Source organism: Stylophora pistillata, chromosome 12 (genome assembly GCF_964205215.1).
Source record: "Stylophora pistillata chromosome 12, jaStyPist1.2, whole genome shotgun sequence".
Taxonomy (NCBI): Eukaryota; Metazoa; Cnidaria; class Anthozoa; order Scleractinia; family Pocilloporidae; genus Stylophora; species Stylophora pistillata.
The window spans coordinates 18,531,094-18,545,000 of record NC_142530.1 but is presented as its reverse complement, the minus strand read 5'-3'; the positions used below and the strand labels follow the sequence as shown (position 1 = coordinate 18,545,000).

Here is a 13,907-nt window from a genome sequence, read left to right as displayed (position 1 = left end):
ATTTGTGACCAACGCGTCGCCCAGAAAGAAATTAAGATCAGAAGTAAATCGGCTCCTTGGATAACTAACGAAATCCGCTACAAGATCAATAAAAGATACAAGATTTTCAAAGCAGCAGTCAGCACCAAATGCCCTGAACTGTGGTCAAAATACAAGAAAGCTAGAAATGCAGTCAGGTCAGCTTTGCAAAGAGCTAAAGCATCCTACCTTACCCACAATATGTTCGAAGAAGTAAAGAAATCTAGTGCCTACTGCAACTTAATTAACAGAGCTACAAATCGCTCAGCATGCAACAGAACAGTAGGCCCCCTTAAGAGAACCGACGGCAGTTTTGCTTTAATGGATAAGGAAAAAGCACAAATGATGAATGCATACTTTTCAGAGATCGGCGGGAACTTAATTAAATCACTGCCAATGCCACCGCAGCCCGCTTCAGTGGATGCCAGCAAGTCACTTTATATACTGTCACCTAAAAGCCTTATTTAGATTACAAACCATTCTGTTGAAAATAAGATAAATAAACTTAAGACGAATAAGTCAGTTGGACCTGATGACATCTCGCCTAAACTTCTCAAATTGGCAGGAAAGGCTATTGTACCAGCATTGGTCAATTTTTATAATTACAGCATTGAACAAAGAATTGTCTTTTCCTTATGGAAGACTGCCCGATGAACTCTGCTTTTCAAAAAGGATGATGAAACAGACTGCGAAAATCATCTACTGGTCTCCCTTTCAAGCGTACCAAGCAAGATCCTGGAAGCAGAAATAAAAGATAGACTGGTGCAGCACGTTTCCGTCGACAATCATTTAATCACAGAGAAACAATGGGCCTACCGACGCGGCTACTCGACTGAGCTCTTCCTAGTACATCTGACAGAAATATGAAGGTGAGCTTTAGACTCTGGTAATGTTGTCGCAGTAACCTTTGTGGACTTCAGAAAAGCTTTCGACAGCGTATCACACGAAATCAGTTTATAAGTTTATTTGATTAGCCGACAGGCAGGGACACCGCAACAGCTTGCGCCAATTAATGCGGGCCCAGTAAACCCACCCATCCCACCCCAGGGGAGAACATCCATCACACAGTAATGTCGTGCGTGGGAAATTAACGTCTCCTACCCCTGACCCTGCAGGAGACGGGACCTCCATTTATTCGTCCTTATCCGAGAAGACTAGAATATCTAACCATTTCTTGATGTTATAGAAAGGTAGCATATTCTCCTTTTTATTTTAAGACCTTGAGTGTTGGTCCGGCCGGGGCTCGAACACTCGACATGCCGCACAACTGTCCAGCGCTCTATCCATTGAGCTAACCGGGAGACTGAAGAAGCTGAAATATAATTTTGGTATCTCGGGAGCGTTGCTAGATTGGATTAGGGACTAGTTGAGGGGAAGAATGCAGTAGACTGTGATTAATGGAGTCAAATCTGACATGTTACCAGTAACAAATGGTACACCACAGGGATCTGTTTTAGGCCCTGTTTTGTTCGCTTTATTCACTAATGATCTGCCCGCCGCGATTACCACGGGATCCCTGTTAATGTACGCGGATGATAAGTTAATTTTCAGCATCAGAGAGTCTGCAGACGCAGCGATTGCTTCCTTGAACTGCGCTATGCAAGAGGTCTACAGGTGGTGCCTAGAGAATCGCTTAACACCTCACCCGGCTAAGAGCGAAGTCATGTGAATTAGTACACCAACCATTATAGGACCGCTACCTACAATATTTTTGGGTAAATCAGTTTTAGGCTGGGTAAAAAAATCGCGTCTTTTTGGAATGATTGTAGATGACAAGCTTACCTGGATACCGCATATGCTAGAACTAAAGAAAAACTTTGCGAACAAAATAGACTTATTGAAGCGCTCAAGGTTCTTGTCCAAAGATGTCCTTTTAAAGTTTTATTTTAGTGTAATATTACCTTCTGTGAAGTATGTTATTATATTATGGGGTTCGTGGACAAATTCGGATCTTCTGTACTCAATTGAGAAACTTCACAGTAGATCAGCAAAAATTGTGTACAACTTATCCAAAGATACGGAATCTAATGTAGCTCTCAACGTTTTAGGATGGCATACTATCAATTTAGAATACAAATTTCAAGTAGTTAACCTTTTTTATAGGGCAAGTTAAGTCTCACTAGCCCAGTCTCTAATTAATAGCATATTCATACGGCGGGAATGTGGCTTTCCACCAAGAGACCAAGAAGCAATAACGACAGCTAGATTCAACACTAGATTATTAAAGGACTCTTTAGCATATAGAGGTTCGGTGCTATGGAACTATGTTAACCATCATGTCAAAAATGTGGGTAGTTTCGCCCTTAAGAATCTTAGGAGGCTACTCAGTAGAAATAATCACTTCACAAGCTTTACTTTTACTAGTTTATCAGGTTCGACGGCTACGAATAGATTAACTGATTACAAGTATTTTTAAGTTGAGAGGAAAATTGAATGTTTTACTGTATTATAGTTTCTTATTTAGAAATAAGAAACTGTCAAGAAAAATCCGCCCCTCGTATCTTGCAAAAGAGGAAGGTCGCTCAAAGACATACTCGTGAGGGCCAAACTTTGAATAGGCTATTCTAAACACGCGCTGTGGAGTCGTGTAGGCCTGTCTACCCCATTTTACATGGATGGCCTCGACCTCGTGTACTAGTGCCAGTTCTCCCTAGGCGTCCGCCATTATGAAAGGCGTGCTTACAATCATAGTTAATAGAGTGAACTATGATACAATGGACTGGACCAGTGTTTATAACCCTTATTGTAGAGTTATCGTCCTAGACTAGCATGTAAAAAAAGGTACCAAGAAGGCTCCCATTGGCTTAAACGATTCCCAAGAGGAGAACAGAAAATGGGAAGCCTTGATTTCCCGAAATATTTTCCTTCCTTTTTTCCTTTTCTATTAACCCTTATACTGTTGATGAGAACACTGAGAACAAGCTCGCCATTCATCTCAGACAGATACAGTTATCTGATAGAGCTAACTTGAAATCAGAGAGTAAATAGAACATCTATCCAAGCTTTAGTTTATAAGACAGAGAGAGCATTCGTAAATAGGTAGTCTGAGTGGCGGATACTCTACAGCAAACTACAATAGATTTTAAGCTTCAAATTTTGCCGATACACTTTCCAAATCTTATAAGGCAAAGGAGAAAATTCAACAATGTGAGTACATTTAACTTCGATAGCGTAATCGTCCTTTTTTATTCCTTTTTGGTATTGATTTGGTGTCAACAGTTATCTGTTCGTATTTTACTTTTTACGCACACTCAGTCCTCATTAATACAGTTCAATCCAATCCACGAAGTTTTTCCTTGCATCGGGATTCAGCACAAACAGTTATGATTGACAGATGGGCGGAGTGTCTCTGGTTGCGTCATATCAATAGGAAATGTAAAGATGCTAAAACTTTCTTTCCTACATTCCATCTCTTATAATAGAGGAGGAAGATCAAAACGCCTGAGATCCATCACCACCATTTCATTTCCCTTCCTTGACTTGGCCAAAATGCCATCAACCTAGTGCGATCTTGTGTACACTTATCGCCTGAGGGTCGAGTGAGTTGATCATTTCCACATTCCTGTGATTCCTTCACGAATTTGCGAGGCGGAAAAACCAACAACAAGTACAAGAAAAACACTGAGTCATTGTGAATGTGAATTACTCGATAGTGTGGGATTGCGGTAGTAAGAATTAAAATCCAGGAGAGTTATTAAAAAACCGTCGCAGCTCGGCGAGATATTTTTTTCAGTATTCCTTGAATGTTAATTGTTGTTGAAAATACGATTTTGCGCGCGATTTGTACCTTTCTTTTATCGTATTACGTAACGAATCACTCGACTTCTCATATCGGAATCCTTGAATCAATTCTTTTGAATGAGTCTACAAAATTCTCAGAAAAGTGTTTAACACCCAGTCTCTCTAAAGAATAAAGTTTTTGGAAATTCTGGGAATATTTTCGCTTCTCACAATTGTGATAAACTTCTTTTCAGTTTCATTTATGATGAATATGTACTTGAACATGTAAATATGTATCTTTCCTTCACAATAAACAAAAAGACTGCTGATCGTGATGTTCTCTCGCTGTAACTATCAAATAATAAATCCATATTGATCTTGCAACTCCCAAGATGTGCAAAATCCTTTGTGAAATTCACTTTTCTGACCGCCTTACTCTGCCTTGTAAACGAAACAAAGGATTAAAAACTTCAATCTGATAACCTCGTCTCCTCTCGTTATCTCTTTGCAGGATATTGTATCAAAATCGCGAGGAGAATATTCATTTTGACCAGCTCTGAAAATGGAAGGGTTAGAATAAGTCACTTTCTCATTGCAACCCCCTTAATTCTCCCTCTCCCCTACCCCCTTAACTCCCCCTCTCCCCTACCCCCTTATTCCGCCTCTGGCTTTAAGTTGATATTAGGTGTAGTCGTTAAGCGGAAACTTAATCTGTACTTCTTCTGCCTTTCATTCTGAGTCTTTAACAAGAAAGTCGACACTCCGAAGAAGTCTGAAGAAGGTGAGTTCCTCGTATTATCTGAATATTTCGGGAATCATTTCAACTCAAACTCGAAAATTGAGGACAACTCTAACTCAGTGTTTCAAGCCATCGTTGCAAAGTGCACTATTGAGATATTACTGCGACACTGATTTATACAAAGGAAAAGCTAGATCTCGACCGAGTCATATTGTTCAGTTACAAGCCGCAGTGTTACATTGTCCTCTCGTATATCCGTATAACTTTCTTGAATTTTTAAGATTGTGGCACGAAATTTTCCGACCGCGAAGTCTTAAGTAAATAGCGATATCTCCAATTTAGGTAAGAAATTCGTACGCATTTCGCTTCTGACGACAAATCTAGCTCTTCTTTGACTATATATATATATATAGCTTTTGATTCGAAGCATTTCTTGGTCAATGTAGTCTTAAAAGTCTTTAGGAGATACAATGAAATATATGAAGTTCATATATTTTGAACTGCGGTATTAGATACGTATGATGCACGATCCTCGCAGTAGATAGCGCTATTTAAGCAATAGCGAGAGTCAGACCTGAAAAAAATCAGGCCTGTACGGAATTCGAACCACTGACCTCTGCGATACTAGTGCAGCGCTCTTACCAATTGAGCTAACAAGCCAACTGGGAGCAGGCCGTTAAGTTGATTCGTAATAAACCCGTCAAAGTGTTAAATGAGATACAATGAAATATATGAAGTTCATATATTTTGAACTGCGGTATTAGATACGTATGATGCACGATCCTCGCAGTAGATAGCGCTATTTAAGCAATAGCGAAAATCAGACCTGAAAAAAATCAGGCCTGTACGGGATTCGAACCACTGACCTCTGCGATACTAGTGCAGCGCTCTTACCAATTGAGCTAACAAGCCAACTGGGAGCAGGCCGTTAAGTTGATTCGTAATAAACCCGTCAAAGTGATAAATGAGATACAATGAAATATATGAAGTTCAGGTACAGGCCTGATTTTTGTTCAGGTCTGATTTTCGCTATTGCTAAAATAGCGCTATCTACTGCGAGGATCGTGCATCATACGTAAAAGTCTTTATCAAAAACTTTTTCGCAGAAGACAGGAAATTCGTCTCTAAGAGAGCACACTTTTAGAATAGCGTAATACTGAGGATTATGCTTCTGCTGAGATCAATAACTTCATTCTTTCTCGCAGCGAAGGCTATTTTTAGGTCAGTCGTAATTCATTATAATTCCAAACCGGATTTGACATTAAATATTTCAAAGAAGGAAAAATAGATTTCGAGCAAGAACAACATGGATTATAGGCCTTCCCCCACCCCTCAGCTGATAACATTTTACTCATTCTAGCATCTCCATTCATGGGGGCTGTAACACTGATAACTATTCCCTCTCTAAAATAATATATATTTTAAATAACATAGTTACTCAGACTTTAGAACAGCTCTATGGTTTCTCCAGCAGAGGTATTTCTAGTCCGTAATTCCCTCTTGCGATAAAAAAAAAAAAAGAGAAATCTCCTATATGTTCTCAACTCATCATTTGTTACTCAATGTCATAGTTGTGTCCTACCCATAGGGACAAGAATTCGTAAAATTTAGGAGGAGCAACGAAAGGTAATTATTGTACTTTTATTCATCGTGTATTTATTTAGATTTATTCATTCATTCTTTATTTTTCCCAGCCTGGAACTTTGAACAGAGAGAAAGAAACTGCAACGAAACAGTTCCTGAATCTAATTGTTGATTTGCAATACCAGCACTCTGGTTAGTTCAAGATGAGGATTTTTTCTTTCTTGTCAATGCAGGCGTTATTTTATCGAGCTAGTGCTCAGTATTTTCTTGGTGAAAATTATAGCTGATATCTTTAATTTTTACAGCAGCGAAAGACTGGGGAGATAAAGAAATTTGTACCAGGGGGTGGGTGACAGTCGAAAGGGAGGTGAGGGGAGGGAAAGGGGCAACAGAAATTCTTGCCCTATCTTGTTTTATCATCTCACAGTCCTTTCTGACTCTGTATCAAACCTGGCCGGTCGAATCAACGACGACTTACTTTGACGAGATGCAATGATCCAGGTGTAGACAAATAAAAATACCATTGACGCGGGAAATCTGAAGCTTACTTATTCATGCAAAACCAGCGCACTTTGTACCCAAATGTGGTGTTTTAAACTAGGCTAGAATTATATGTAAAGAGAATTAGAAGGAAGTAGATTTTGAGCGCATAAACATGTAGAGAAAGTGACATATTTTGTTTTGTCACATAAGCGTAGGGCAAAGAATAAATTCCGAGTTCTCAGGTGGAGCCGAACCTCAAACCTTTGCATTCCATCAGTGCGCGGAATCCAACGGTTTCAGATATGTTTTTCTCTTGGGTAGAATTTTATAAGACCCACAGCACTTGTATGGACTCTCTGAGATTAGTTGTTAACAATAATGAATATTGTATAGCAGGAATGACAGGAAGTCTTTCTCCTCAACAGATTTCGAGGTCAAGATGCCCGACAATGAACAAATGAAACAACGTGTGACACCATGTGCTCTGTTTGGGCTCGTTTGCTTTTTTTTGGGAGGTATTTGCCTCACAGGATATTTCCTGACTCCCGGTGACGGTTACGACAAACCGCATGCCTTACCATTTGGCATAGCCGTAATGTCGTTTGGACTTTTAGTCATTGCTATCGCTGCTTGTAACGATCGCTGATATCGGCTAGAACAGATCTTTCTTCTTCTCGCTTTCTGGAGAACGAGGTTGTGAAAACGATTGTGTCCTCGACATATGACTGAATTTTTTTGTTTTTCGCTGATTGGCAAGGAAACTAAACCTCACATAATATGCATTGGAAAAGTAGTTCTTGCTTTTAGTTCGCATTATCGCGGTGACATCGCACTAAAAATTTTTTAAACATATTTAATGGAGGTACTTTTAAATTTATTTTATCGCATGGCAAAGAGCAGATCAAAACCAAGCCATGCTATGGGATAATAACTTTAGTTCTGTGTTTGTTAGCCCGAAAACTATAAAACATAAACGTTCCAGATATCTCCCTTGAGATTCTGAAACATTGTTAAAGATATTGTAGAATTAACGAACACATGCAAATCAACCAGCTGGAGAAAGCACCGGTGCTCCTCCCAGTTGCGGAACAAAAGAAAAAGGTCTGCTCGTCATTTTTTCGCTGGAAGTTCTCTAACAAGTCTCGATTTCGTGTGTTGGACCCAGTCTCCTTGGCTCCCGCCCGGCATGCCGTTCGAGCAGATCGAACGCGTGCGTTCATAACGGCTAACGGAACGTCGATTGTCAACAATATATATCTACTCCAGTCCTCGACAGCAGTAAGGGGAATTTTCTGTGTTGGAGTCGTTAGTTCCAAGACTTGTGTTTCGTATGATAATGATGATATAGGCCCGCATGCTTTATTCGAACGACTTTTAGCTCAGCATTAATAACACGGTCTAGTAAGTCCCAGTCCTCTCCGCCCCACTTGTACTTGTAGTCCTCAGTGTTCATTCCTAAAGAAAATATACATGACTGAGTGGCGGATCCACACTTTAAGCTAAGGGGAAGGGGGTGGGGGCTTTTTATTCATGTGTCCACCTGCCGGCCTTTTCTTCCCTCTGCGTTTATTTTTTTCTACCCAAAATAAGGGGGGGAAGGCGGCGGACCACCGTGCCCCCCTTCCTTAGATCTGCCAGTGTGACTGCGTAAGACTTAAAAGGTCTCCAACTATTAACAGGAAGAAAGACATCTCCCATCAACTAAAAGTAATCAGAATTGCAAACGCAACCATGCGGAGACTGATGAATTTCAATTTTTTTCATAGCTAATTTCAAGATAATTGCTTTTTTATTTTCGTAGAGTTTCTCTGACCTGAGATGGTAACTGCTTCGATAAAATATATCACCATATACTGAGTGATTGAGGAGGGAAATATGTGCATATTGCATGTCAAGATAAAGGAATTGATGAAATTAAAGTCAATACTTTTTTATGGGAGCGTTCAACAGAAAATTGATGTTGTTTACCTTTGAACCGTACCCAGTCTGATTTATAAATGCTCATCAAACCGAATCCATCCATTTCCCAGTAACCTTTAGGATCCACGTAAGTACTGCCACAATGCAGCCGGCCAACTATGGGAGCGTAAACAAGACGTCCTTCTATTGTGTTCTGCATATATACATATATAAATATCTCAGTGACACAATAAAGCCCACAAGATCATGGATCTCTAAAATAAATGCTAAATAAATATATAGATTATATTGGTGAATAAGTAATCATTACTCACAGGCAGCCTAAGCTCAAAACTAGAAAAGCGGACGTGCCTCTTACCGTGTTGCGCAACGTTTTATATTTATAAAGGTTTGTATGGGATGTTATCGGTTTGCCTTAAAAGAGAGAAAGAAATGTCTTGTTTTGGAACAAAATAGGCTTACCTTATTGCCTTGTTGTTTTCTTTGTTGATTCCTAGCGTCTTAGGCCATTTTGAAGCGTTTTCGGCGAGTTAGCGCTACGTTGTGTTCAACACCAACGCTATGTTGGTGTTGAACACAACATAGCGCTAACTCGCCGAAAACGCTTCAAAATGGCCTCAGACGCTGGGAATCAACAAAGAACAACAAGGCAATAAGATAAGTCCATTTTATTTCAAAACAAGACATTTTTTTTCTCTCTTTTGAGGCAAACCGATAACATCTCATACAAACCTTTATAAATATAAAACGTCGCGCAACACGGTAAGAGTCCCGTCCGCTTTTCTAGTAGTAAGCTTAGGCTGCCTGTGCATTACTCAAATCAAAATAGAAACGCACCTTACGCACGGTGTCCAACATGTCTAGGGGAACGTCGATATGAAGATCAAATAGAAACAAAATGTCGTGTACACTTGGAACATGCTCAACAGCTCTGTTCAGAGCCAATGTCTTGAAAAATTTCCCTTTCAACGAAACAATCGTGTGTCTATTACGAAGAAGAGTCGTGTTAAATGCCTTTGTCATGTCAATATCTTCGCTTTCAAAGTCAACAACAACGACATGGAAGTTCGCGTCGCCCGTTAAAGAGCTGGCTATAGTGATTTGGTTGATAAAGTGATAAACCCATCTTCCTTGTTCTTTGACAGGCAGAATAATATACACCTTAACTTTGTTGTTCCAGCTCACACCTCGAGGAAAACACAAGTTGTGGTTGGCATACTTACCAAACACATGCTCTGATAAACGAAATAATTGACTGACGTCTTGTAAACCGAGTTCAAGATCCACGGAGTAAAGATCACCGTTAACTGGATCTGGTATGTTTAAAACCTTGTGGATTCTCTTTAGAAAATATTTTCTGCAAGTAAATCAAAGAATCATATCTGTACAATGTGTTAATTGCCTTCACTGGCTTCAATATGTATCTCTAAACCAACCTTGGTTTCCGGAATTTTCCCCTCCAAGATGAAGGGAAGAACAAGGCATTAATTTCAGGATGAGTAACCACAAAATCTGATTGGTTTATTTTGGTTTCAGCTCTTTGCCTACTTTAATCATGTAATAAAAATGATAAGCCAATTAGTGACGTACGCACACCTCTTTGATGTGATTAGCTCTGGTCCCAAAGCATTACTTCCAAACCCAGCCCGAATGGTTACCCAGCAAAATAGATCACTAACTTACATTTCAGAATAGCGTACCATAATGATGGTCGACAAATATGATTAATAGTAGAAAGTGACAGAAATTGCTGTTATTCCATTTTGCATTGTCTTTGAAAGAGGCTCATCGGACTAATCACGGCTTTTGGGCGTTTGTCAGGGCTCTCAGCCCTGCACCTTTCAAAATCGCCAATTAGCAACCTGACGTCATAGAACGGTCACCAAAAACAAACAAACAGACAAACAAACAAACAAAAACCGCACGCTCCATTGCTAAGTTTTATGCGACATCCTGCTCAGCCAAGAAGAAAGAGGTATTTTTAACAAAGAAAATGACAGACTTTTTATGACATCGTATGTAAATGTTTATCTCACTCTTAAGCGTTGAACCGAAATCACTAAGTGATTCAGGTCATCAAATTTGCGACCTCTACGGCAAATTTACTCTTCCAAATTTTTCATCTCTCGCCTTGGTAACCAAATTGTCGCAACCTTGGAGAGCTGTTTGTTATTTGCTTTCCGTGCGAATCATGTCCATTTTGTTCACCGGTTTTTTTTTGTTTGTGAATAGACTTATCGTTACGCAACGTCCCAGGGATATAATTCTTGACTTTTTTGAAATTTGTTGTAGCTCTGATTCTTTAACCGTTTAGATCAACTTACTTTGAGGTTTTAAGGTTCAACGACCTAACTATCTCCTCCATGGCTGGTTGAATTTTGTCCCCGTCAGCAATTTTGTTGGGCCAATTCCGCGAATTTCTGTAAGTCAGCATACTACTTTCATCAGCAGGGTAGACACTGGATAACTGAACCACTCTGCGGCCTTGATAACGATACACTTTACCATTTGACAAAGAGTTAGACTGAAAATCACACAAGGGAAGATAAGTATCTTTTGGGATCAAAGGAAGGGAAAGAAATTGCAGGCGTTCAGGATCTATTGATTTAGATTTCAGCTCAAGATCTTGATGGTACCTCTCCGAAAGTAAACTGTGCAAAACATCTTTTGCCTCGGTGACTGTAACATCGTTTATATGGGACGATAAGTATTCCGAACTGATAAGGTAAAAGTCGGTATCATTACGACGCTTCCAATAAACTTGTACAAAACCAAGAGCAACTCCTTGCTTATGCACAACTTCTATGTAGTATTTTCTGTCCCTAGAAAGCACTAGATGTTCTGAGATTTGTTCAGGATATTTATCAAGTTGATCCTTCTTGGTCCAAGCATCTACTCCTTCATTATAAACACGCGCAATCAACCGTTTGCCTTTCGGGTCCTCACTAGGACTGAACCACAACTCCGACTCGTCATCAGACGCTATGGCGAAGTTGTATTCGTCGCTCTGAGGAGGATAAAGAAAGCCAAAAATCCGTTGACCATAATCAATGGTATTGTCTGTAATTTGAAACTTAACCATATTGAACTTCATGAACATTTCGTCAGGATGATGCGGAAAAAGCAGATATTGACGCAGGTTCTGGATGCTTGAGCCACAAACCTCTCGCCATACGTGAATATTCAGAGCTCCCATAGCAGCGGTGAAACGTTGTGTGACGTTTGCAGGAGTCATTGCTTCATTTTTTACCGCGGCTTGGACAGCGTGATGCGCGAGTGAAGAGTCCGCCGTATTCAGGAAGACATAAAAGCAGATTGAAGAGAGCATTAAAGCAGAGAGCATAACCTTAACTGGTTTTCGAAATCGCTGATAGCGAATCTTAAATTTTGCGAAGGCAACGAACTGGAAGAATCGACGACGTGTTCTCATGTTATCTTGCGCAGTTTTTTTTTGCTGACCGGGTGGCAATTGGAAACTGTCGAACGATCGTGAAAGCGGGTAGTCTTGTCCTTAATTAGTCATGAAAGAGTTCGAGATAAAGTTCCTATTGTTCTGATATGTAAATAATTCTCAGGTGTCCATTTGATTCAAATTACCGTCAGGTCTAATAATAATTTTTCTCCATGTGACCTCAACCATTGAAAATAAATGAATTGCCTGTTTTCACATGACGTGACGCGGATCCATAATATTGGGTGTCCGCCAATATTATGGAGCCCCTCGTCAGCGTAATCTGAATTTAATACACGAATTTCGCAGTACTTTTCGATTTTATCATGGATATTTCACAGGAAAACTGTGATGAGGACCTGGATAGTCATTCTAAAGATGTACCAGTGCTTTCTGAGTACGCAGAATGTGGCTGAAGCTGCGGCGAAGCGTCAAGATTCGAATGGGGATATCTCACATAAGAACCAACAATGAAGGCGCTGAAAGTTCTATTCGCAGTGGTCGATTGTTTATTTCTTCCCAAAGTCGATGATTCTCGTAAACTAAAAATAATTGCATCCCCAAAATAACTACTACGAACATGTAAAGGAATAACTAAAAGGTAATTACTATGAAATGCGGGATTATACGAGGAAACAACAGCGATTTACAAAAGAAAACCTCTGCACAGAGTTTATAGAGCGGGCAGAACTAACAAATAACGACACGAAGAAAAAAAATGCGTGTTCCTATAAAGACAACACGCAAACAACAAATAATCCTAACGTGAATGCTTATTAATTCTAAACGACTAGGGACCAATATAAGTGAAAATAAGGAAAGATTTATAGCCTAATATATACTAGAATGCTTCTAAAGAGCATCAGCATGTGTTCCTGAGAGGAGACTGAACTTGACCTGAATTGAGGCTCATCCTCGGTGTAAAAACCTGTGAGGCTCACTAGTGACGTAAAACAAAGTGTAGCCACGAGAGTTATTTTTTATCGGTCCTGTCGTTCGTCTTTGTTACATGTAATCAGTGTAAATAGTTCTCGCCTCGATAGTTCAGTTCTGTATTTATTAGTTGTATTTTTTCGTGCTGCCAAAATGTAAATCAAGTTTGTCAGCGTTGTTTCATGTAATCGCCTTTGAGTATTGTGTAGCCTTGTTTAGTCTATTGTTTTAGCCTTTATCCGCTATATAACATCGTAGTTGTAATTTTCATTCAGTCGTTGTTATTCCGGAGTGCCGAACAGATCTTGTAAGTAGTTACGCCTTCGTTTGTATGGAGGACTCGTACACTTTTTCAGGCCAAAGATTCAAGGACTTTTCAAGGACTTTCCAGGACCCTACTTAGAAATTTCAAGGACTTTTTGTAATGACAATTTTTTACCTCAAAACCAAGAAAAATGTTTCTGTTAACATCTATGTTTTGGGTTTACCGATGGTGCAAACAAAAGCAGATATTTTTCGATGTTGTTCAATATAAAATCAAGGACTTTCAAGGACCCAAAACGAAATTTAAGTACTTTGGCAAGAGTACCATTTAACCCCAACATTAATTATGTATTCAGACTCGGAGACTTTGTTTTGAAAGTTTTGTCGTGAAGACAAAGAAGTGGAATGCATAATTAATGTATGGGGTTAGATGGTACTCTTTCCGTTCGTATTTTCCTGTGTTTTTTCGTACAAATTTCGTTGTATTTCAGTTTCCTTGGGTTTAAGTTCGCATTGTTCATTCTGTATTTTTTCTGTGTTGTATACAAGTGAATCGTCGAGATTAAAAGGAACGCATTCAAACTGTGGCGGAGTGTCAGTTACACAAAGACAACAAAACATTATAAACAATAGCGTGAAGCAAAACTATGGAGCCCGCAAAGGGCCATTGTCAAACATAATTATTTGACGAGTTATTTGACGAGTTATGTGACGAGTTACGTGAGGAGTTATTTGACGAGTTATTTGACGAGTTATGTGAAGATGTTACTAAAACTAGTAACTGGGAACGTGGAA

General features: G+C 39.5%; 2 protein-coding genes and 1 long non-coding RNA gene across 4 annotated transcripts in view; 2 read left to right on the top strand and 1 right to left on the bottom strand.

Moving 5' to 3' along the window:
* LOC148719075 (uncharacterized) overlaps nt 1-1,035 on the top strand; it is a 9,164-nt gene extending 8,129 nt beyond the window's left edge. Inside the window, exon 3 of the mRNA XM_088742115.1 lies at nt 1-1,035. This exon is cut by the window's left edge and continues 1,797 nt beyond it. The gene's annotated coding sequence lies outside the window, so the exon portion shown is untranslated.
* A 3,335-nt stretch (nt 1,036-4,370) lies between these two features.
* On the top strand, nt 4,371-8,483 carry LOC148719074 (uncharacterized). Its single transcript, XR_015994030.1, has 3 exons — nt 4,371-4,519; nt 6,172-6,253; nt 6,970-8,483. It is a non-coding gene; the product is annotated as an uncharacterized LOC148719074 (long non-coding RNA).
* Nucleotides 7,397-12,134, bottom strand: LOC148719073 (beta-1,4-N-acetylgalactosaminyltransferase 3-like). Of its 2 annotated transcripts, none has more exons than XM_088741169.1 (4): nt 10,789-12,124; nt 9,302-9,821; nt 8,513-8,657; nt 7,397-7,999 (listed from the first exon to the last, which is right to left on the bottom strand). In XM_088741169.1, the coding sequence occupies exons 1-4, from the start codon at nt 11,892-11,894 to the stop codon at nt 7,851-7,853; spliced, it is 1,920 nt and encodes a 639-aa protein (XP_088597295.1). In that variant the 5' UTR covers nt 11,895-12,124; the 3' UTR covers nt 7,397-7,850. The 2 variants fall into 2 exon arrangements, with proteins under 2 accessions (XP_088597295.1, XP_088597296.1); XM_088741170.1 differs by having other exon boundaries at nt 7,862-7,999; nt 8,513-8,620; nt 10,789-12,134.
* Nucleotides 12,135-13,907: the final 1,773 nt, after the last annotated feature.